The 24,639-nt window shown below is 29.1% G+C and overlaps 1 protein-coding gene across 4 annotated transcripts in view; it reads right to left on the bottom strand.

Annotated features, from left to right (window-relative positions):
- Positions 1-24,639, bottom strand: part of LOC132933927 (filamin-A) — a 146,010-nt gene that overhangs the window by 35,409 nt on the left and 85,962 nt on the right. For 2 of the 4 annotated variants that reach the window (XM_061000205.1, XM_061000207.1), the window contains 2 exons: positions 23,200-23,338; positions 7,339-7,522 (listed from right to left, as the gene is read on the bottom strand). In XM_061000205.1, coding sequence (XP_060856188.1) covers positions 7,339-7,522; positions 23,200-23,338 — 323 coding nt within the window. Of the gene's footprint in view, positions 1-7,338; positions 7,523-8,430; positions 8,887-23,199; positions 23,339-24,639 lie in introns of those variants that run through there. The other 2 variants (XM_061000209.1, XM_061000206.1) reach the window with 2 other exon arrangements.

Here is a 24,639-nt window from a genome sequence, read left to right as displayed (position 1 = left end):
TTTAATTTTAGGCAATCATTGTATTGAAGGAAATATAAACGATAATGATGTTGATGATCTTTTAGAAGTAAACCAAGAACCCACAATAAATTCCTCGTTATTATCTACACCAAGTACTATCAATCAAAAGGAACATGATGACATTTTATATAGTTCAACAACAACTACATCATTTAGTTTTAACCAAAGTACTGTATCTAGTACATTTACAAATGTACCTTTTGGTAATTCCAATAAAACGAGTACTATTCTTAAATACTGTGATAAAATGAATGTCAATGAAAAGAAAAATATTGGTGTTCTTTTGGCCCATGTAGTTTATACTACAGCAGCTCCATTGAATTTAGTGGATAACTCTTATTGGATAGAATTTTTTAAAGCACTTTTCCCAGCATAGGCGAAACCTACTAGTCATTCGGTTTCAAATAAACTTCTAGACGATGAGTTCTGTAAAGTTAAAGATCATACCACAATTTGTATTGCTGATTCGGTCGCACTTGATCTTATGTGTGATGGCTGGTCTAACATTCAAAATGAAAGTATTATACATTTTGCAGTTACAACTCCTAAACCAATTTTCTATAAGTCATTAGCTACTGGGAGTTTATCACCATACTGGAGAAAATATAGCTGAACATATTATTTCTGTAATTGAAGATATTGGTCCACGTAAAGTATTTGGTGTTGTTACGGATAATGCTAAACATATTAAAAAAGCTTGGACTCTTATAACTGAGAAGTATCCTCACACCGCTTTGTATGGATGTGTTGCACATGGCCTAAATTTACTGATCAATGATATAATTAAAAGGAATTCATTAAAAGAGATTATTAACGATGGAAAAGATATAGTCAATAATATAAAAAGGGAACACATAACTAGTGCAGCATTTCGAGATAAAAGAAATGCAAATAGTTCTATGTCTATGGCACTTTTCTTACCAGTTGTAACTAGGGATCAGAAGTGGTTTTTTTTTAAATCACTGTTGGTTAATAAACAAATTATCCGCTCAATGAATGTTGATGAAATTGTTGAAAAAGAACTGAAGCCAGATATAAAAAAACTATAAGCTGTTTAAATTTCTGGAAAAAAGTTTAACATTTTTATAATTTACTGAATCCAGTAGCAAAATGGATTGCAAAAACTGAAGGTGATACACCACAACTAAGGATTGTACCTATAATATTTATAGAAATAAAAAAAATCATTTGAAGAGATATTTAAAAATAATAACATTTTAAAACACGGTGAAAAACTGATATTATGGAAGCTCTTGATCAAAGAAGAGAATTTTGTCAATCTAAAATCCATAATGCTGCAAACATACTTGACCCAAAATACTTTGGTAAATATTTTGATTCAAATGACCACGATGAAGCAGTAGAATTTATTTATCAGTTATCTAAGCACTTGGATAATATAGAAATTGATAAAAGTAAGGTAGTTTCTGATTTTGCAAACTTCAAAAACAAACCCGGACCATTTTCAAAAACCAAAGAATATCTTTGGGTTGCTGCAGAAGAGACTGGACAGACTTTTATAATGATACAGAACTTGGTAAAATAGCTTTAAAAATATTGTCTTTGCCTGCAACCTCAGCTGTTGTAGAACGTACTTTTAGTACCTACATATAAAGATGTTCACAGTTCAAAAAAAAAAATAGACTTCTAAATGAAAGAGCTGCTAAACTGGTGTTCATTAAACATAATTTACAGGTAATCATTAATTTATTATTTTATAAAATATCTAAATAAAATGTCTAAAATAATATTGTTTCGTTGTTTTTATAAGTACAAATTCACAACTGTTTTAAAATTTTAAAATTTTTATTATTTAGATTTTAAAAAGACACATCCAAAAAAAGCCCTAAATGCACATTAGACTGTGATACTGATGCACCATTGTCCACACTTATTAGTCAAAATGAGATCAGCACAACAATTACTGCGATATCTACAAATTATGACATTGAAATACCTCAAGGAACTGATGACGATGGTTTATTTTTACAAGTTTCAATGATGAAACATTAAAGTTTTAAATTTAATAGTTATTAATTACTCTTAACATAAAGTTTACAAATTGCTATATTTTTAATATTTAATATGCACATAGCATATCACTGTATCAGTCAGTTGATACATTTTGTTTTTGTTTTAACACAAAAAAAGCATTAATATTTTTTTTATCTTGTTTTCATTACTATTTAGGATTTACTATTCAGTATTAAGTATCAAATATTAACTATTTAATATGCTAATTACTTAATGTTGAAAAAGAAAAGAAATAAAGAAAAATATATTATTTTATATGATGTTATATGATTTTATCATGTGACGCTGAGTTGGTTTATGAGTTTGTAACTTCATAGTTAAAAGGCAATGTTTAAATTTGTTACATTATAGATTTGTTAAACAACTTATAAATTATATGTAAATGTGTTACATATATTCTTTGTTACATACAATAATCCAACTTTTAAAAATGTTCACTTGGAAGTAGACAACTATAAACGTTTAGATATAATAAGCATTTCATTTTTATTTTTCATGGAAATGAAATATTTCATGAAAAATTCATAAACTATTTCAAGAAAATAAATTTCATGAAATTTTAAAACCCTAATTGACATGCATATTAATTGTATAATAAATCATATAGCTAATTATTTGTGTTTTTAATTGATTTTTGGTGGCATATCGTACCCCGTATCGTACAGTTTGAAATCTATGAAGTCGAAAATTGAGTTGCGGAGGCCGGTAGCAAAATATCAAAATAAAAACCAATAACTATTGAAAATTGTTTTACGTTCTTAGCATGAGTACTTTTTACCATGGAGATATTCAATAGATGTATCAATCAATAGTAGGTATATTATATAAATGATTTCAGACAAAAAGCGAGATCGTCACAATATTATAATTAACTGCAATTTCATTCGAGGTTTTTATAAGATATGTGAAGACACATCAGATAGGTAATAAGTAGGTATCTAATTTCATTTAAATATTCCAAACTTTTTAGGGAAGAATGCTTTTTAAAATAGAACAACCTCGAAACTTGACTATTTGTGAATTGTTCTTTCGTATACATATATATGATTTGGAATGTAATCAAATTTTTGACTGTTTATTAATCTCGACCGTCTACGTAATGGTGCAGCGACGCACATAACAATAATTATACGAGTAGGTTGGTTTCGAATAATTAGTAGATTTTCGTGTGAAATCTAAATGTTTGTCAATTCAACGGCAACGGAGCAGAGTAAAAGCCCTTTAGGTAAATTTATTATAATACGGTTGGCCATTATTGCAGCAACAATTTGTAATTTAGTTAGGTACTGCTGCAATATTAATTTACAAAAATACAATTTTTCAAACATCCCATAATATCCCTCTATAAAACTAACCTAATAATCTAACCTTCTAAATGATCTTATTTTTAAGTGATAAATATATATTACTTATCTCTTATTAATGCCGATAAATCATTGAGTGTAATAGTTTAATATTCATTGAGTCTAAATTACAGTGATGTGAGGACGACTTAGAATTAATTCTATAGATTTCAATAGATTGAAAATCGAAATCAAAATTGTAAGTACATTGAACAGTTTGAACTGGTATTCGTAATTATTTTATGAATTTCATAGGAAAAGGCGAAAAAAGAAATGAAAACAGGACAGGAAACAAATACCGGATGTTAGACGAACACTAGTCTCGCATCGTTATCACTTTGTCACCTTTATAGCCTTATACGATGGGAATTAATTTGTGAATCACACACAAAGCCACAAAGGTAATAAATTAGAAACCAATAGATATATTCATATAAGTTGTTCTAAATATCCAATCGGAATGTATTATTATAGGTACCTACTCGTAAAATCATTTCAAGAAATATTGGATGTTTTTTTAAACAAATGTTGCCGAACTTGGTTTTAATTGTAGGATGGATACTTTTGTGTATTTTATAAACATCAACTTTTGAATCTGCTTCTCATATTTTCCCAGTCATGGAATGGTTTACGTTTACGGACAAAACTAAATATTTATCGACAGTCAAGATATAGACATAGATAATTTTAAAGAAATTTAAAATGTATACATATCAATACCAAAATTCAAATTAATTATTACAAGTTGTTCTATTTCGTTATCGTTGCGTATAATCACAAAATCCAATTGAAAATACATTAATGTATGCTAATATGGACGCAGATCGACTATTACTATTTCAGTGTAATTTTAAATTTAAAACAATAAATTATTATAAAATAATTTTGGAGAAAGGACATACCTACAGATCTATTTTTGTTTAAAGGGAATCGATCTGTTATGATTTCTCCCAAAAAATATCTATCACATGCCAATATAGTACAGACTGTCTACAGTCACAAAAAAGGAAGACTATACCTTAAAAACGACTTTAGAAAATTTAAATTTCAACTATTATACCCTTATACCCAAACTAAATATTAAAAATGAAAAAATAATATTTAACTCAAACATGTAATTTAAATAAAATATGTAAGCAAACCTTTTTAAAGTAAAATTGATTAGGACGAACTTAAATTTGATTTCAAAAATGTTGCGCGGATTACTATAAGTTAATATCAATATGACAGTGTACTGGCAAAATATTGATACTTTTAAACGGAAAAAACAACAAATTAAATAAATTTCGTGTAGCGCAATGAAGGTATATTATTGTGTAAGACAAAGGCTGTTCTAAAACCACCGTTTTCTAAGGGACTTAATTTAGGCAACTTTCTAAGTGCATGCCGTGTGAATGTGTATGATTGTTAGTGCGTCTAAAATAAAATAGATGTCTGGGTCCTCACACACACAGGCATGCGCTAACCAGAGGGAAATTTAAGGGAGGATAATATAGCAGTCACTTTCTCCCACTAGGGCCTAATCTTGGATTATTTTTAAATATGATTACAACTATGATTAGTCAATTCTTATAAAAATATTTAAGTAAAATGCCGGATCCGTCATTGAAGAATTCATTAAAATTAGGTAAATAATGTAATTATACCATGTGAAAAAATACTTACATATTACATACTCAAGTTATTGTTTCTTAATAAGTTTTGAGTAACATGATTTTATAAACATATATATTATATTATATTATATTATTTTATAGTATAATTATTAGTTTTTATCTGTACAAAGGACAAAATATATGTTTGTTTTTGTCAAAAAAAATGGACGGTATAAAATGCCTTTTAAATTTTATATCTATTATACAATTTAAAAATCATTTTTTTACTTTTTTAAACTGCTGTAACTATTTTGTTACGCACTAAACTGAATTATAATATATATTATCTACAAAATATTGTCCACTATAAATCATATAGATCATGTTTTACCTTTGGGAAAACGAAGGCTTACTTAAGGTTAGACGAAGTGAGTCTTTACACAAAAAATGCAGGGGTATATCTTTCTATTTAATTAAATGTATAATATTGGAATGTCTAAATTAATTTTTTTTTTCTCTTATCGTAACTTTGAAATATATGATTTAATAATAAATTAGGGCAGTTGAAGCAAACGCGTTTTTAGTGCAAAAACTTGCATCATAGGGCAACCTCTCACACACCTTAACACACGAAATTCAATATACTACGTCTACAAATTGAACTTGGTCAACATTATACCAAAAACCCACAATACACGCCAGGAAAAAAATATAAAATTACAAACTTATAAAACTTTAAAAGCAAGTCGACACTTTGTCAAAATAGGTCTTGACTTACTAAATACTATACCACAATCTATAATAAACCGCAAAAACTATAATAAAATTTATTGTATTTAATACAAACAACTTATTATAATATATTATGGTTGATAAGACATGCCTACAATAAACAACTCCTCTATTATGCCCATTATTAATACTATTATTATCATTTTTATTATTATATCATTGTATTTAATTATTCTCTGTTTTATTCTGCTTTATTTTTATATTCTTTTTTGTTTACTCTGCGTCTGTTTTCTCTCCTAATTAAATGTATTATTTATTATATTATATTATGATCTAGAAACTCCAATATCACCAACACAAGGTACTACCTTAGTGGTGAATTGGGCCAAACTATGTGTAATTAATTATTGTATTTATTTAAACTATCTTATTTTTGGCCAATAAAATATTATCTTACCTATTTTGCCTATTTCTCTTTCAAAATATGGAAAATAATAGTTATTATTATATAGATATATTGTCGCGCCGGAAGATGTGGCCAAATGTCGCTGCTCTGCGTGTAAACGAGAGCTGCTAAATGTTTCACATACACGAGTTTCCCATCACGGCTAATAATAATTTTATACAATTTAATAAATTATGACGAACACGAGGCTGTTCCGATTCGAAAACGATACGCGATTTCATGTGCCAACTCTCGCTATTATGATTTAGTGGGTGTTTCGCCCGAATACAATATATTTGTATACGCATTGTCTGCGAATAGAGACGTTAAATTTCGGAAATTTTAAGACATTTCTAAAATGTAAGCATAATATCATGTAATTTAAAAATTTGATTTTTAATTTTAAATACAACCTTAATACTTTTTGGTCCAGTAGTATTATGAAAGTTAAAAATATATTTCATTAGTTTTAACTTTATTTCAAATAGTTAACACTCAATATTTATAGGTATTATAAACCTATATTTACATTTTATTAATCAATTGTATTCTTAAATTATTCTTCAATTAACAAAACATATTTTAACATAAAAATTCATAAAAGATTGTTGTCATAAAGTTTTTTCAAGAGATTTTGGGTACCGACCTCGAAATTTCCACTTTAGAACAATTTTCGAGTCTTTTAAATAGATAAAAAAATTGTAGTAGGTCGAAAGACCCTTGCGATGTACCTACATACATACTATTATTACTGATGATTTATCTCACTGCGGTAATATTATAAATTATGTTTATTTTTTTCGGGAGAGAAAGATAGGTCGCATCACAAGATTAATAGTGCACGGGGACTCGGACGGAGGTATAAAATAATATAAAACAAGACAGAAATAAAAATATTTATGTGCGGCGTACGTTGATAAATCGTTACATATTCGCCTCCGCAAGTAGATCGCGAAAATCGCGAGAATGCCATTAGTCTCATTTACTTCATTAGCGGTGCTCCTCCACTCGTATATTGCTCGATTTGCGTCACAACCGAATAAATATAATAGTTAAATAGAAGCTAATCGATGTTTCGTGCGCATTTAAAATACCAATAGCCAATATATTGATATTGGCTATTGGTTGCTATATACGCTAAGATTAGTATTATTAATTCAATTCTCACCTGTCAAATGTCCGCCGCACGAAGGTACCGGTATCTTGTCCAAAGCCACGGGCCTATACTCGTCGGTGGTGGTGGAGGTGGTCTTGGAGGTAGTGGTGATCGTCTGTTGCGCGTACTCGTCGAAGCGCAGTTGCTCGGCAAAGTCTCTGGGCAACCTTTTTACTCCGACCGTATCTTCGGTGACCTGTCGGTAAACGGGAAAAAAACACATTTTCAGATTTCAAAACCAATGAGCAAAAAAACAAACCACAAGCAGGGATATTATGCTTGGACGCCACGGGACCTGAGGAGGTTACATAGCCTGAGGAGGTTACGATTCGATTAACAACATTATTATGTAATAAATTATGATGTCGACTGGAAATAATTACAAGCTCTTTGCATATAGGTACATTTAGAAACCGGAATTATATGCATGAGGGATGGAAGTCAGGCTCATTTCATTAACTACATATTATATCGATGCGTATTTGAAGCGTTAAGGCACATTTTATACACTCTTATAATAAATAAATAAACTGTTTCCTCTTTACAAAGAAGACGAGAACTAATATGGCGTTCGAAAACTAATTTTAAATTATTGCAGAGAGATTTGCTTTTAGTGCTATCAAAGATACCAGGTTAGAACTGGTATACTTTTATTGTTATCAAAGTTTATTACCTAATTATTTGTATTTATTTGGTACGGATTTTTAATGCACAATGTGCCTACTGCATATTTCATATAAGCTTTTGTGCATATTATCGTTTTTATTATGCGTGTACATAATTCCGGTCTCTCTACTTAATCTAATATTATTCACCCACAATACGATTGCGAAATACAAAAAATAAATAAACAAATAAACATTACAAAAGCTCAAAATTAAACTCGTGTACGGTTAGTGAGGGCTAACTACACAACTGTTGCAAGAATGATATAATATTTTAATAATCCAATATAATATCCGATCTATTTCAATAAAATATTTTGTAGTGTTATCTTACACTACTGTTATATTATTATTTAAGGTTACTTCACCGAGTCATGTGACGGTTTTTCGGAGCACAAAAAAAAAACGATGTAATAATATTATAATTATTAATATTCACCTCCTATAGTGCAGTGACGGCGGTGATGGCAATATTATATGTTATCGGCCGGTGCGGAAAATTCGCAGAAAATTCGGTCTCTGCGGTGTACAACAATTATTATAATAATATTTTATACAAGTAGACGGTGTACGCGCGGCGGACGGACTCACGACTCGGTGGTTCTTCCGGATGGAGTTACGTGGCGGCGGTGGCGGCGTCGTCGTCGGCTGTTTATTAATATTATTATTATTTCGTTTTTTGCTGTGCGGCGACCGGCGAGTGCAGCAGAATAATATTATAATACGACGACGACGACGACGACGTGCTCGGTTACGGGTTCACGGCGACTGTTATAGGGGGCAGTCGATCGAATGAAAACCAGACCGAAAGAAAGGAACGGAATCAGAGGCGCAAAAAAGAAATAAACGACGAGTAGAAGAAAATACGACGAAATCGGCGGAAAGCTGGACGCGATTTATTTATATAAATAATACTGTACACGGCTCGGAGGAGCTTGCTGGCTCGGAGTACCACCGCGAGTCAGCGTTTTATTATATTGTTGTGCGTGTGATATTTTTATAATATTATATTATTGTACATTATCGTGTGTATATATATAATGTGACCCATCGAGATGGATACGTCGTCTTATCCGTCGGTGGCGTGGGGGGAGGGCCCGCGGGTGGTGTTAATGATCCGGGCTGGGTGGGGACGACCGCGGGGTGGGTGGTTACGCAGTTGCAGCCTGGTTGTAGTGGGTGTCGCGAGATTAAATTATTATTATTATTATTATTGTCGAGAAGGATACGTCGTCGGCGGCGGCCCGTGCAGAACGCCGCGGGCAATTGTCCAAACGTTCGTGGTCCGACGAATTATTATTTTTACACATCAAGACGGCTATAAGTGCGATTCCAGCACGGCCCCCGTTCTCTCTGTACATATTACGACTTCTGGTGGTCAGTGCCGTGGGTGCTCATTGTGGGGTGGGGGGGGGGGGGGTGCCAGGGGTGTGCCTGTTGTCTTAAATGAACTAACTCCCCACACGTTTATTATGAACTACGATATTAATGTAAAATATATAAGGTGTCTTACCTTACGTCCTATTCCTAACCTCTCTGTACAATACGACTTTCACATCATTGTCTTGTTCATACGGGGTGAAAGTGGGTGGTTAGCACCCTGGTCTCTTAAATTAGCACCCCTCCACGTGGTTTATTTTTTAACTACATTATTATTGTAAGTTTAAAGTTGTGTTTTATAATTATTATGCCATATTGGCTATTACTACGATAAAATATTTTAAAATTATAAAAAACCTATTGTTGCGAGGGGTGGGAGAGAATGAAAATTTAAGCCGTTTGTCTTCCCGGGAGCGCCCAACTGCCATACCCCTAATCACGTATATTTGTAGGTTGTAGATCACAAGAATGGAATATTAATTATTGTTATGTATTTAAAGCTACAGCTTTCCCAGCCCTATTCATGTCGATTGGGGATGATTCTTCAATTTGTATTTTAAGGGATAATGTTTTAGATTTTTAATATTAATCTCTCGAGGTGTAAAAAAGAATAGTTGTAAATTTAAAAGGAAAATTGTACGCCAGGGTGGATTTACTCATTATTTTGCGTTTATGAGATTATGTGATCAGTTTATATTTTTCAGCAACATGTTTATGTTCAATGTAATTTCATAAAAAGTTTAAAAACCGAAATTAAAAATATTTGGCAATAACTACGTGCAAGGAGCTGATTTTATAGAATATTGCATATGAATTGGCAGAAATGTAAGAAAGCTGGCTTTGAATAAATTATGAAACGTAATGAGTCCAGGGTAAAGACTTAGAGGGAGTGCTGCCGATAAGCTTTTATAATATAAAAACGATGTCAGTTTTACACAGAGGGTTTAAGTTTCGTATACGGCTAAGAGTGTTTTAATCGAGGAGCCATATTATAGTGGCAAAACGTGAAAGGCATTTTTGGCGGACTAGGTCCCAAAATAACTCGTCAAAAAATGAATAGAAAATGACAATATAGGTACATCACTATTCCGAACTTGGTGAACTATATATGTAATAATTAAGAAGAGTGTAATCCGTCTAATCCTGTCAGAAGTTTTTTTGGAACTAGGTGGCATATTATTTTCAGCGTGCAGCAGTTATGTACACAAAGTTTTTAATTTTTCATAACATTTCGATCAAACGACGGCTGCAGCAAGATATGTAGACGTCAGACAGTAGAGTGGTATCATATGGTATAATAACATATTGTAGGATTCATGCCAAACTCTGAGCTAGGCACTCGCTACTTAGGTACTGTAATTTATAAATTGTGTAACGGAAATTATTGGCTGATAAACGACTCACGTCGATGACGTTTACGCGATGAATAAAACTATTATATTAATATGTAATAGAATTTTAACAGATATTCGGGATTGAGGTGATGGTGTCTGGGCACCTTTTAATTTTTCATTAACGTCTTCCGTGTTAAAAAAAATAATTATTATAAAAACATCGTAGAAACAAATTATTTTCACGTAAGGTAAACCAAGCGTAATAGCTGACACACGTTTTTAATTACGGTTTAGTATGCCAAGAAAAAATGAACAATTTAAATTGTGTATTTTGTACAGCGTCTTATTATTATCATCTAAGGTTTATTCAACGAACGCATATGTTTAACAATATAATTCAGAGTATTAAATAAATAAATTAAACTAAGACATGTTTATGTTGTTTATTTGCAGAATAATATTATGTGTTCTTGCGTAAAATCAGAAATGTTCATTCCTAGTGGACTAATGTCGGAGTACACAAAACGTTTTAATTTAAGTAGATAATATATTTGTTATACACGACAACGTTAAGTAAGTACCTACAACGAATTTATACCTAAATCAAGAACACTACAGATGTTTAATGTAGGTAATATATTCAACTCATTAACTACAACTAACTGTCCAATAAATAATTTGTTCAATACTCTTTAAAAGTTAGAAAAATAGTAGCGAAAAAAATGACGCACGATATTATTACCTATATAAAATAAATTTAAAATACGTAATATACCTCGATAGCTGCCCCAACACCTAATAATATTATGTCAACACTCAACCGCACCAAAATCAACGGAACAATAAAATTTACAATGAAACTGTGTACCTATAGGCGCATCATACTACAGCAAAACCTCCCCTAATGGACACCTCTAAGTAGCGGACAAAATGTCAATAACCGAGAGTTTCTGGAACACTGTACTGAGGTTTCACTGTTTTATCATTTTTATTTAATCCATACAAACCGCACTATCGCGTAGAACCTCAGAAACAGTAGGTAAACGTGGTAACTCGTGAGACGCGAAGAATGGCATGCTAAAAATCGCATATTATTATTATAGTAACCACAGCCCAAATGTGGTGAAAAAATATATCGGTTGTTATTTTTAGATATTCGTATGCACTGTGGTTCAAATTACTACGAAATAAAATACATTTTTAACCGTTTCTGTGAAATATTTAACACGTGTTTTTTCTCCATAATTTGCGATAGTTTTTTAAATATAGAAATCATAATCGCGATCCGCACGTAATGTTTACGATGGAAAACGTTGGTTGGAACAAATACAGCCATCCTATTGCACGTGTTAATATAATATGTACAACTACAAAACAAGTACAGTGATATAAAATCATCGTTAAAATATTAGTCAAAAAGCTCAAAACCCGCGTACTGAAGTGTCGCGTACTCACTCAGGGTTTAGTAAAAAAGTAAACCCGGTTGGTAAATGTATTAATATAATTTATTCTATAGTTATACAAAGTCACCCTACGTAACGTGATAGTCTCATAATTTAATATTGTCATAATAATATAAGGTCTAACAAATAAATCATTTAATGTAGGTACCCATATAAAATGTAAATGAAAAAAAATCAATCACAAAAACTAAATTTATAATTTATACTCTTTACTGGAATTCGAAATTGCCATAAGAAAAACCACGTATCAGTATCATAAAAAAATATGTTGGTATTTTAATATGCATACAAGATGATTCTTTTATCATAAAACACTCATTATTTCAAAAAGTATTTGTTTTTGAAAACAATTTCTTACATAGTTTCAAGTTGTTAAAAAAACAACGTTTTTATTAAAAAATCATATTTTTAAATAATTTTTTAAGTTTTCTACTTTTTTGAATGACAACAAAGTTTTAATTTCATATTCCATAGCAGAATATTTTCTAAGTATTTTGATACATACAAATCGAATTTAGGACGAGTAGTTTATGAGTTATAACTTATAACTTATAAGTATTTAAAGTTTAGACAAGCGGAGTAGTGGACAAACATTGTGCGGGGTGACCACGTACATCTCCACTCCACCCATCTAAATTTTAAATACTGATAACTCATATACTATTAACTTTATGAATCAAAATACTTAGAAAAATATTCTACTTTGGAATATGCAATTAAAACTCTATGTTGTCATTCAAAAAAGTAAAAAACTTAAAAAAATGTAAGGATAAAAAATATTAAAAATATAATGTTTTAATAAAAACGTTGATTTTTAACAACTTGAAACTATATAAAAAAATATTTTTAAAAACATTAATATTTTTTGAAATAATGAGTGTTTCGTGATAAAAGAATCACCCTGTATATGCATATTATATTATAATAGTATGTATTATGTTGCTTTATTCTTCGAAATGTCCACTATTATTCTTATTTGTCAAACATTTATATATTGATTTATTTAACTCTTAGTATAAAGTATATTTCTCTAGGTTTATTTCACAATTTATTATCCGCTATTCCGCTGTAAAAGTAAGTAAACAATAAACGATTTTAGGTACTTGACATTAGGTAGGTACTATTTTAAAGTTAAACGTTCAATACTTAACTACATAAAATATACAATTATTTACAATTCTGCATTATGGGAAAAAATAAACATTGATTTAGTGAAATTTAAATTTATGGAAAAAACATTTAAAATAAAAAATTGCTTTTTTAATTTAAATTGATTTACCATTATTTGGAAGTTAAATTCAAAATATATCTACCTAAATAGGGATTTTAAATTTATGTGTATTTTGTATTCACGAAATTAAGCTCACCTAGTATTTTTTATCAAAATTACCCCAACGTGACCTAATTATTAATTCGTTAATGAACGGTCTTGTAAAATATGTAACTGAGAAACATTTCATAGGAACGAAATACCATCAAATAGCCGCGCGAAAGGTCGCTAATAATAAAATGCGAATTAAATCGACGATGGTGTTAAAACGTATAAATATGTCATGCTTTTCGGGCCACCGACTGTTAAATCATTATTATTATTATTATAAATGGGAACGGCCACGTCGTTCCCGAAACTTTAATCTATGGCGGATCCAAAAAGTTAAAAACCTTACATGACTACCTACTCGGTGGTAATAATATTCGCCTGACTGTAATATGAAAAAAAAAAGAAAACTATTCGAGAGAATATTTCAGACATAACTGTTTCGACGCAACTCGGCAGCCGGCGAAGACGACGGTTCGAATAAAAATTATAATTAATTACGTCTGGGTGTCGGAAACTATCGCGGTCGACTATAATAATTATTAATAATGATATAAAAGTACGGCGACGACCACTGTAAATACCGTTTTGTCCGTTTTCGCTAGAGTTTAGTTTTTCCGACGGCGATTATTTATTCGTCCGGACGGACGTCGAAAAGAAAACGCACGCCCGCGACAACGCGTAATAATAGCAAGTATGACACGGCGATAATCACGCACCGGGATATATAGGACTTTTGTGTACAACAGTTCGAAAATATTTACGACGTGGTTTGGGTATTTTGCACGGAATTATAACATTTAAAACAATATCTCATCAATTCTCAACAGGGCATCCAAACGTTATAATAACATAATAATATATTGTGAATACAGCGTTATATTTGACAAAAAACGTATTAAATTTGTAAACGTAATCATAACAGAAATCGATAATCAATAATAATTAAATACCGCAAAACAAAACATAACGATTAACAAAATACAGTGTGTCCCGTTTTAAATGTACCACTAAATATCTCAGCCCGATAATCTTAGATTGAAATACGGTTTGCTGCAATAGCTTAGGGGTACTGAAGTACACATTTAAGGACAAATTTCAAATTTTTAACTCTTGTAATATGCGCATGCGCAATACAAATTTTTTTTTTTAAATTGCAACACCTATTTTTGTCACCGGATATGGATAGATTATTTTATTCTAAGTAATTTTCATCCATTGACCATAGTTCTAAACCAAAAATTGAATGAGTTACACCTTTTGGAAATTTTAAAATAATTAAATTTTTTCGATTTTACCAAAAACATTTATTGTTTTAAATTTGAATTGAGTGATTTTTTCATAGATTTTAATAAAGAATGTGAAGTAGGAAATTAAATAAAAAATACTCCGTTACATTGTTTTGACTTATGTTTATTTTTTTTCGAAAAAAATCGAAAAAATTTAATTATTTTAAAATTTCCAAAAGGTGTAACTCATTCAATTTTTGGTTTAGAACTATGGTCAATGGATGAAAATTACTTAGAATAAAATAATCTATCCATATCCGGTGACAAAAATAGGTGTTGCAATTTAAAAAAAAAATTTGTATTGCGCATGCGCATACTACAAGAGTTAAAAATTTGAAATTTGTCCTTAAATGTGTACTTCAGTACCCCTAAGCTATTGCAGCAAACCGTATTTCAATCTAAGATTATCGGGCTGAGATATTTAGTGGTACATTTAAAACGGGACACACTGTATATTATTTTTTTTTTTTTTTGATCATTAAGCCCGGCAACTATGGCCATTAGCTGTTTGTTTGTTTATTTGTAGGGGAGGATACTGTTGGTTGGTAAACACGTGTGTGTAGTTTTTGGCAGATTTTCAAGTGGGCACCCGTGGGTATCTGCCATGCCTGGGTGGGGGATGGCGGCACTTGTTCTCCGGACACCGTGACTTGTCCGAAGAAAAATGCCACCCATGGCCGAGGAATCGAACTCGGGTCGGCTGCGTCACAGCCGACGCCTTAGTCCGCTCGGCCACTCCGTCCCCCAAAATATATTATTATATATCATTAAACAAAACATAACACAAAACGTAATTTATAGAATATCATTAATTAAACGAAAAATAACGCAAAACATAATTTATGGAATATCATTGAATAAAAAATAACGCAAAACAAAATATTTTAAAATCTGTTTATTTAAAAGGTCTATTGGTTTCGTAGAAACATTTATTTCATGGAAACAATCTAAAAATTGATTATATTATACTCCGAATCCGGGCCATTACCTACCCACAATAGTTAATATTTTTAAATTTAAAAGGTCATAACACTATTTTAAATAACGATGAACGCAAAACTTGGATAAAGTTTTAATCCTGTATAACGATAAACGCAAAAGTTGAACAATGTTTTAATTCTTAATAACGATAAACGCAAACATTATGTAACATTTTAATATTGTAAATAACAAAAAACGGAATTTTTTATACAAATGCATGCTCTTGTTCTGAATTAATATCACTAATATTGGATTAAAAATCAGTAAACCATAGTAATTTTTAAGAAATAAGTGATAAGTAACATCATCTGGTATAATACATTAAAAAAAAAAATGAGTGTGCATAATGTAAGGCAGTTCCGGAAACGTAACATAGGTAAAGGGAATTCCCGTAAAGGTCGGGAGTATAGAAAAATGCACTAGAATCAATAATAGTTTAAATAACAAATTTGTTGATTAAAATGAGACCTATATAATACTACCTACATATAAATAAGGAGTGAATACCCAAGTAAATTGTGAATTTATTGCAATCGATTTAAAACTAATTATATAAATAAAACAAACAATACTCGTAATAATATGTAATAAGTATGACACGGCGATAATAACACATCGGGATATAGGATTTTTGTGTACAAGTTCGAAAATATTTACGACGTTGTTTGGGTATTTTACATGGAATAATTAAATTTAAAACAATATATCATCAGTTCTCGACTAATATTACGAATATTCAAAACTGGGCAATAACTAGTTAAAAAGTTAAAAGTTAAGTTAAAAGTTACTTTTATTGATAACTTTTAACTTAACTAGTTAAAAGAAATTGAATGTATAAAATAACTTTGTTAATAACTAAGTTATTTCTTTTTATAAATAACTGTAACTTAACTTAGTTATTTTGTTAAACTAATAGTAATTTGTAAAAAGTTATTTACAAAAATTTTCCTATTATGATTTATGAACTGTAAAATATTATATTTATTACTATTTACTATAATATAGATATAATAATATAGACATATTTTTATATATTTATATATATTTATCCATGGTAATTACTAATTAGTAGTATTATAGTGAATACTGAATAGTGGTTATTAATATTTATTTATTACTTATTTGAAATATAACTAGGAAGTTTATATTTTCTATGAAATGACAACGGTTAAGATGTATTTTACATTGCTACTAGTGTACTGTGTACATTGATAGGTAATAATTAAATTTCCAGAACGGACCTAATAAGTAATTTCTGATACGGTGATCTTATTCCGTACAAACTACACTCTACATTCCTACAATATTATATTGGCATATAAATAAAATAATATATAAGAATTAATTGGTGTCAATTTATAAGTCTCTATATTATATAATATCAAGTATCAACTTATGTAGTAGCGTGTGTCAACTGGTGTGAGTGTGTGACTAAAAGGGTTCCAAGTTCCAAGAGTGAATTTAGTCATTCGTCAATGTAATCATTTGAGCGTTTGTTTTACTTTATACCAAAACTAGTTATTTTCCTACGATGAGATAAAAAAAAAACCTTTAGAAGTAAGTTAAAGGTATTTAAAAAAAAAAGTAACTTAACTTGTAACTTAACTTAGTAATTATTTTCATGAAAATTTGTAACTTAACTTAGTTACTTAAATTCAGTAACTTTTTTAAACTAACTTTAACTTAGCTTAGTTATTTTTATTTTAGGATAACTTAACTTTAACTAGTTAAAAAAAATAGTTAACTTGCCCAGCTTTGCGAATATTGGATCAAATAACATCATCAGGTTTAATACATTAAAAAAAAAAAAAATCATTAGGTCAGGAATATAGAAAAATGTACTAGAATCAAAAATACTTATATACAGAGTGTATCTTATGTCATTGTACGAGGGGGTTTTTAACGATTATGGATCAATGACATAGAATTTCGTTAAAACGAAAAAAGATGTATTTTTTTATTTAACAGGCAATTTTTTTATAACAATTTCAAAATTTTTAAACACGCAGGTGTACCAATAGCAAAATCAACATTATTTTTTCAAACGGTAACTTCTATATTTTTTAATGGATTCTGGTAAAACTTTTTTTCTGAAAATGTTGATAGTCAAAACATCAATTACGGTACGCTAGTATCTTATGCAAAGTATGAATTTAGCAATTGAAATTCTTTAAGAATTATTTAATAATCGTGATTTATAATAAACTATTTGCAAGATATTAAGATAAATAGTCAATCTCAATATAGGTTTGTGCCTTACTTTTAATCTGAGTTAATTACAGATTTCCAATATTATTATAACAAGAATCAAATACCATTAGGTATTACCTAAGCCACCTAATAAAGAATCCAAATTTATGATATTATAAGAAAAGTAACTGTGAAATAATTAATTACGATTACCTATGATAACAAATTTAAATAATAATATTGATTGTGATGATTGTTTATTAAAATAAAAATAATGAACTATGTTTGCCAACAATTTTGTTTTTTTTGACTGTCATTAGATTACCGGTTAAACTACTTAAGTGTAAAAAGTTAGTTATAAGAAAAAAATATTTAGCTCTTGTAAATTAAACCTATATCAATTATTTCAATTAAAAGTATTAATGCTTATTTTACTTAACTTTAGAGGACCATAGTTTATAAACTAGAAAAACAAAAATTGATATTTTGACTATCAACATTTTCAGAAAAAAAGGATTTACCAGAATCCATTAAAAAATATAGTAGTTACCATTGGAAAAAATAAAGTTGATTGTGCTATTGGTACGCCTACATGTTTAAAAATTTTGAAATTGTTACAAAAAAATTGCCTGTTAAAATAAAGAAATGTCTTTTTTCGTTTAACAAAATTCGATGTCATTGATCCATAATTGTTAAAAACCCCCGCGTACATTGATATAAGATACACCCTGTATAAATTAATGGAATTTTTCAACTGGTTTTGGTATTTTGCTCAGAATAATAATATTTTAAAACAATATCTCATCAGTAATCTACGACATTTTTATTTTTGATAAAAGTAGACAAATTTATGACAAATCTTGTATTACATTTTCAAATCTTAGATTTAAAAAGAAAATTCTTTTATGAATTTCTAACTCAAATTAATTTGCAAATGTTCGTAATTTTTACGTATTTTGTCAATATTTGAACTTTAAATGCTTATATAAAAAAATTATGGCTATGGATTTTTGTTTTTTTTCATCTGCCATTAAAATAAAATACTATAGGAGCTTTCTATTAAATTTTCAAGCTTTTTTAAGCAACAAATAAAATTTTATTGATATTTATAGAAAAAAAAACTAAAAAAATGGAAACTGAAAATGTCCCTAAACAGCTCAAAATAAGTCGAAATATTAGGAAAATGTTATGGTGTATAGAAACTGCTAATATAAACATTCAGTTAAAACTTCATGTGCCTACGGTCATTTGTTTAAGAGTTGCACCAAAAACCAATATCGATTTTTCCAAAAACAGATTTTGCGTAAAAATTTCCGGTTTTCCTTAATTTTTGTTTTGTTTTTCACGGCGCTTTTGAAAACTACTTTCCTTACCTATCAGAAAAGATATTGTTGAAGAAAAATTAAGTATTTTTACTGTCCTAAAAGGTGATGACGGACACATAAAAATTAAAAAATTAAAAATCATTGTAAAATCAATTATAATTTCAAATTTGTGAATTTGTGTAAAGTTGGGTAATTTTAGGAAACGTAACTTAGAGTCATTTCGCAGAATGTCAGGGAATAGCGAACAAATTCACAATGTATATCTATTTACAATTTAGTATAAGTCACCTCTATTAATCATTATGTTAATTAGCATAATATTTCAGTTGGGTATTCAAAGTGTTTCATTAAATTATGACACCTTATAGTTGTTAAATTATAAGTAAAAAATAAATCAAACTGCGATTTTGTTTTAATTGATATAAATACCTATTTAATAACTAATAATACAAATAAAATAAACAATATTGATTAGGTACTCGTAATAATTGTATGCAACACGGCGATTATTGCACGCCTGCTAGGACTTTTGTGCAGAAGATCCAAAATATTCACGACGTGGTTTTGGTATTTTGCAGGGAACAATAATATTATGTGAAACAATATCCTATTAGTTTTCAATTAATATTTGAAAATAGCTATTTAAACGGTTCAAACGATAGTTCATCACAATTATTATAGTGAACTGGTTGAATCATAGGAAAAATAATCACTGATTGTTATTTTCAACAAATTACTATAAGGTCGTCTGGTTTTATACATTAAAAAATTATTTAAAAATACGTATAATTTTTTAAAATTGGGCACATACTGAGAACTTAACTTGGCGAGAATTCCCGCAAAATAGCCGGGAATATCGAACAAAATTAAAAGAATCAATAATTACTATTATATTCATTATATTAGGTAATCATTATGTTAATCAATGTCATATATCAATTAGGTATTTTTACAAATTATTGTTGATCAAATACATTTCATAAATAATTGAGTTATAAATGAAATTGTAATTTTCTTCAATTCTATCTAAAACTAATAGAAAAAAATAACATTTAAAAAAAAAATGTGCCTTCTTTGTTCGTGCACAGAGCATTTACATTGGAATTTTATAATGTCATTAACATTCATGATAAAATAACCTAAATTTAAATTAAATAATAATCAACTATGATATGCTGGATTAAGCTGGATATTATACAAAAATATTTTTATTTAATGTTTGATAATAACTAATAATTATTGTAATAACATTTTTGTGGGTAGACATTATTGTCGACAAAGCTTACTATTTTATTTTGTTAGAGCTGTTACTATTAAATCAAAATATGCAGCGGTGAAATTCGAATACTGTAACATTCATTACACCCTATATATATATTATACACTAAACACACACTTTTCAATTGACTAATATACAAAATATTATACACACCCAACACTTTTCGACCCGGTCAAATTATTACTTATTAATTATTATTAAAATGACACACAGCAGACCATTATGGACGAATGGAAGGTACAATTTTAAGATGTGAGTTTAAAATATTAAGTTCAAACGTGACATAAATCAAAGTCTAGAATTCAATCAGTGGTTATACAGTAATTATGTGTGTTATAACTTGTACCTACATCGTATCATAAAAATTAAATAGGTACGTAGATAAAACTAATTTTATGTTTTGTATGTACAGAATTATTCACCTATCAAAATTATAGTTGGTATATTTTTCGAATTTGATTTAATTTTGTTTTAGTACACAAAAGTCCTCTATCAGTGAGTATTTAATATAAAATATATCATTATAATAAAATTATATTATTATATAACAATAGAACGCGTAAAAATAATAAAAAAAAATACAATTTACAATCGGACAATACCTACGATATGTTTAGTCTCCACACCACTATACATAAGCGAAACAAAAGTTAGTCATAATCAGTCAACACAGTACTGAAGAAATATAGATATATATATACCACCTCAAACTGACCTGATCATATGTCGTTCGGAGAGTAAATGTGTTCGTTTTAAATATGTTTTCCAGGCGATACGTTCAAGTTACGGATGAGCACTTGACATTTCTCTTTAAGACCACACATTACATCATTTTATAATTTTTTCTTTTTTTTTTTTCTAGGTTCTACGAATAGGTAAATAAGTAGAGAAAAATAGATTTATTTGTGCATTATACAAACTCACATTTCAAGGGGTTTGTACACATTTTAGTGAAATTTAAAAAAAAATAAAATTATAAATTCTTAACATACTTAAAACATATTGCAGGTAACTAAACAAGTGGTTTGACCATTTCAGTGCTATTATGGTAGATGTTCGTAATCACGAAATAATATAGATAACTCGCGAAAAATAACCACTCGGCTACATACTAACTATGACTGTATAATAGTTAGGTGGAGTCATTGATAAGAAATCTAATTTATACACGATACGTCAATATTATTTTTTGTGTCCAAATTTATTTATTTTTTTAAACATAAGAATAACGAATTGTAAGACAATAATAACTGATTTATGCATATCAAAAATATAATATATAAATGGACACAGAAAATAAAATTGGATTCTGTAGGTAGAGATTAAATTTGGTTTCTTCTGAGACTGGATATTTTATAAAATGACAGACTGAATTGTTTTTTTTCTTGTGAAACCATTTTTATTAAACTATTTTTTTGTATATACTACATGTCAATTAAGTAAGTATAGTGTTTAAGTATTTAATAATAATACTCTATAGGTAAACCTACAATTTTGTTTTAAAACACAAGTAAATCGCCGCCAATGACAACATTATAATATTGTGTGTCAAGTTTATAAAATAATATTAATCTGTTTTTATGTAAGCACCCAAGCTGTTTTGTAAAGTTAATTTCTTTAGGTAAATATTTTTACAATTTTAACGAAAATATCGTGAAAATGTATTTATAAAAAGCGGGTAAGTAGATATCGTTCTGCTGTACATTAGATTACAAGTGGGTCAATGTATAATGGATTGCATTAAACTTAAATTCAATGATATAATATCATTTTATAAGAAAAAGATCTTGATCCAATTTGCTAAAAGATAAGGTGCTATGTATGTTGAAATCAAAGAACTCCTTCTGGTAGAACTTTTGTATACAGGATATAAAAAAAAAATAAACACCATTGTAAATCCGCTAGCTTTCTAGCTTCGCTCAGAATCTAAAAATATCATTAGTTATAATTTGAGTGCTACTTTACTACATAATAATATTATGCTGAAACTGTTTGTCGTAATTTTCCTTTTGATAAAGAGTGTAACTATTTACCAGTGGTCTTCATGGATTCACAAACAGTTTTGCGATAGGAAAAATCCCAAAACCCAAAAAGCCGTTCGTACACTGTGGTTTTATTTAAAAAAAAATGTGAAAACGTTTGTGTTGAGTAGAAAAAAAAATGGGTAATGCTTACAATGACTAAACTTTATTAACTGTGTTTAATAATATTATCATATCGTACATCAATACCGTGTTGATTATCAACAATATTATTATTACCTACACCAGACGGTGATATTATGGGTAAAAGAAAATATAATAATATGTAATTTATACATGCACATAAATCGATGTTAATAATATTATTATTGTAACAAATGTATGGTGCTGCGTGCTCCGGTTATTAATAATGATATATAATGATAAAAAGTAATAATAATAATAATAATAATAATAATAATAATAATAATAATAATAATATAATATTAATATGAATACAACACCCTCCACACGAAGTGATCCAATATTATCGTTGACCCTCCGACTACGTTATTATAATAAATTATATTTTGTTCGATATAATAATGAACAATATTATTATATGATTATGATTATTATTTTTTTATTTTTGAAAATATATAAATGTTTCGTTTGTTCATGGCGTTACCGTAAATTTGTAAAACCCGTCTTTGACTGGCTGACCGCCGAACTTCATCGTCAACGTGTAGTCCCCGGGCTCTTTTACCGAATAGTTGACCACGTAAGTGCCATCGTTTTTCGGCACAACTTCTGTGTTTACGAAGAAACTGAAATAACACAGACGCACGCACACACGACGTCACTTAAATATATACTTCGCGAAATGATTCGCAACCACACAATATAATGCTATATAACTACATAAAGTCGTAGCCAGTGGCGGATTTGAGGGGAGGGGCAGATGGGTCTGGGCCTCTCCGTGGCCCATTTGCTGTGCTATATTATGTAATACTAAATATAGTCGTTACATAAAACGTATGAGTAAATAATTATACAAATACTTTTAAACTTGTATTACTTATAAGTATAAGTACACTTGTTGTACATATTATAATATACAATTCCTCTAAGCTAACAAGTAATAACTAATAAGATTGTTTTTTCTAAATATGTATTCAATATATTTTTGAAAATTGTGGCTCCCTCCAAAAAATAAAAAAATAATTCCTTATCCGCCACTGGTCGAAGTGTTAGGTATGTTTGCATACATTTGGATTATGTATGATATCGAATGGGAGAAGTATGTAGTATAATATTGTACCGACGCGATAACAATAGTCAATAATTAATTATTGTTGTTTTTACTATTAATTCAAGGATCGGAACTTAAGGCATATTTGTTTGGAAATTGCGAAGGTACTGATATTCTGGTTTGATATTATTCGTCATATTTTATTTCACAATAGTATACCTACCTGCCTTCCCTTATTTCTAATTAAGTAAACATTTCTATCGCATAGTTTCAGATATTTCGAAATTTTTGTAAACTTTCTGATATTAGGTTTAAGATCGTACATAATTGTATATTTTATCGATTCGACAAGAAAAACAAATTCGTATAAAAAAATAGTCGAATATCAAAAACAATTATAAAACTGCCAAAGTATTATTTTAGTATTATATGATATTGTTTGGAATGTGAATTCATTAAAAGGTATTTGATTTATTGTGAAGAAACCATATGCGTAAATTATGATATTCCCATAATCAGTGGCGTAAGCAGGATTTTACAATGGGGGGAGGAGGGGGGCTTGAAAATTAGTTACAATTTTATTTTTATTTTGTCCAGTCTAATAATTTCAGACGTTTATTTGAGGTATTTTAAAATGTTTGTAACTTCTCAACTTTTTTGGTAGACAAAATGCTCTGATCATAAACTTTGACGCCCGATGTATATTTTTGAAAGCAAACTGTACTTTTAGAGGTCAAAATTGAAAATTCTCAATGTTTTTTTAAAAATAATTGGAGAAAAAAAATGAAAATCCAAGTTGAGAATTAATTAAAATTTTTTTTTCTATAAATTTCAATAAAAAATTATTTATCTGGTCAAAAAGCTTAAAGGAGAATT

Source organism: Metopolophium dirhodum, chromosome 1 (assembly GCF_019925205.1).
Source record: "Metopolophium dirhodum isolate CAU chromosome 1, ASM1992520v1, whole genome shotgun sequence".
NCBI lineage: Eukaryota > Metazoa > Arthropoda > Insecta > Hemiptera > Aphididae > Metopolophium > Metopolophium dirhodum.
This window is presented reverse-complemented; position numbering and strand designations above follow the sequence as displayed.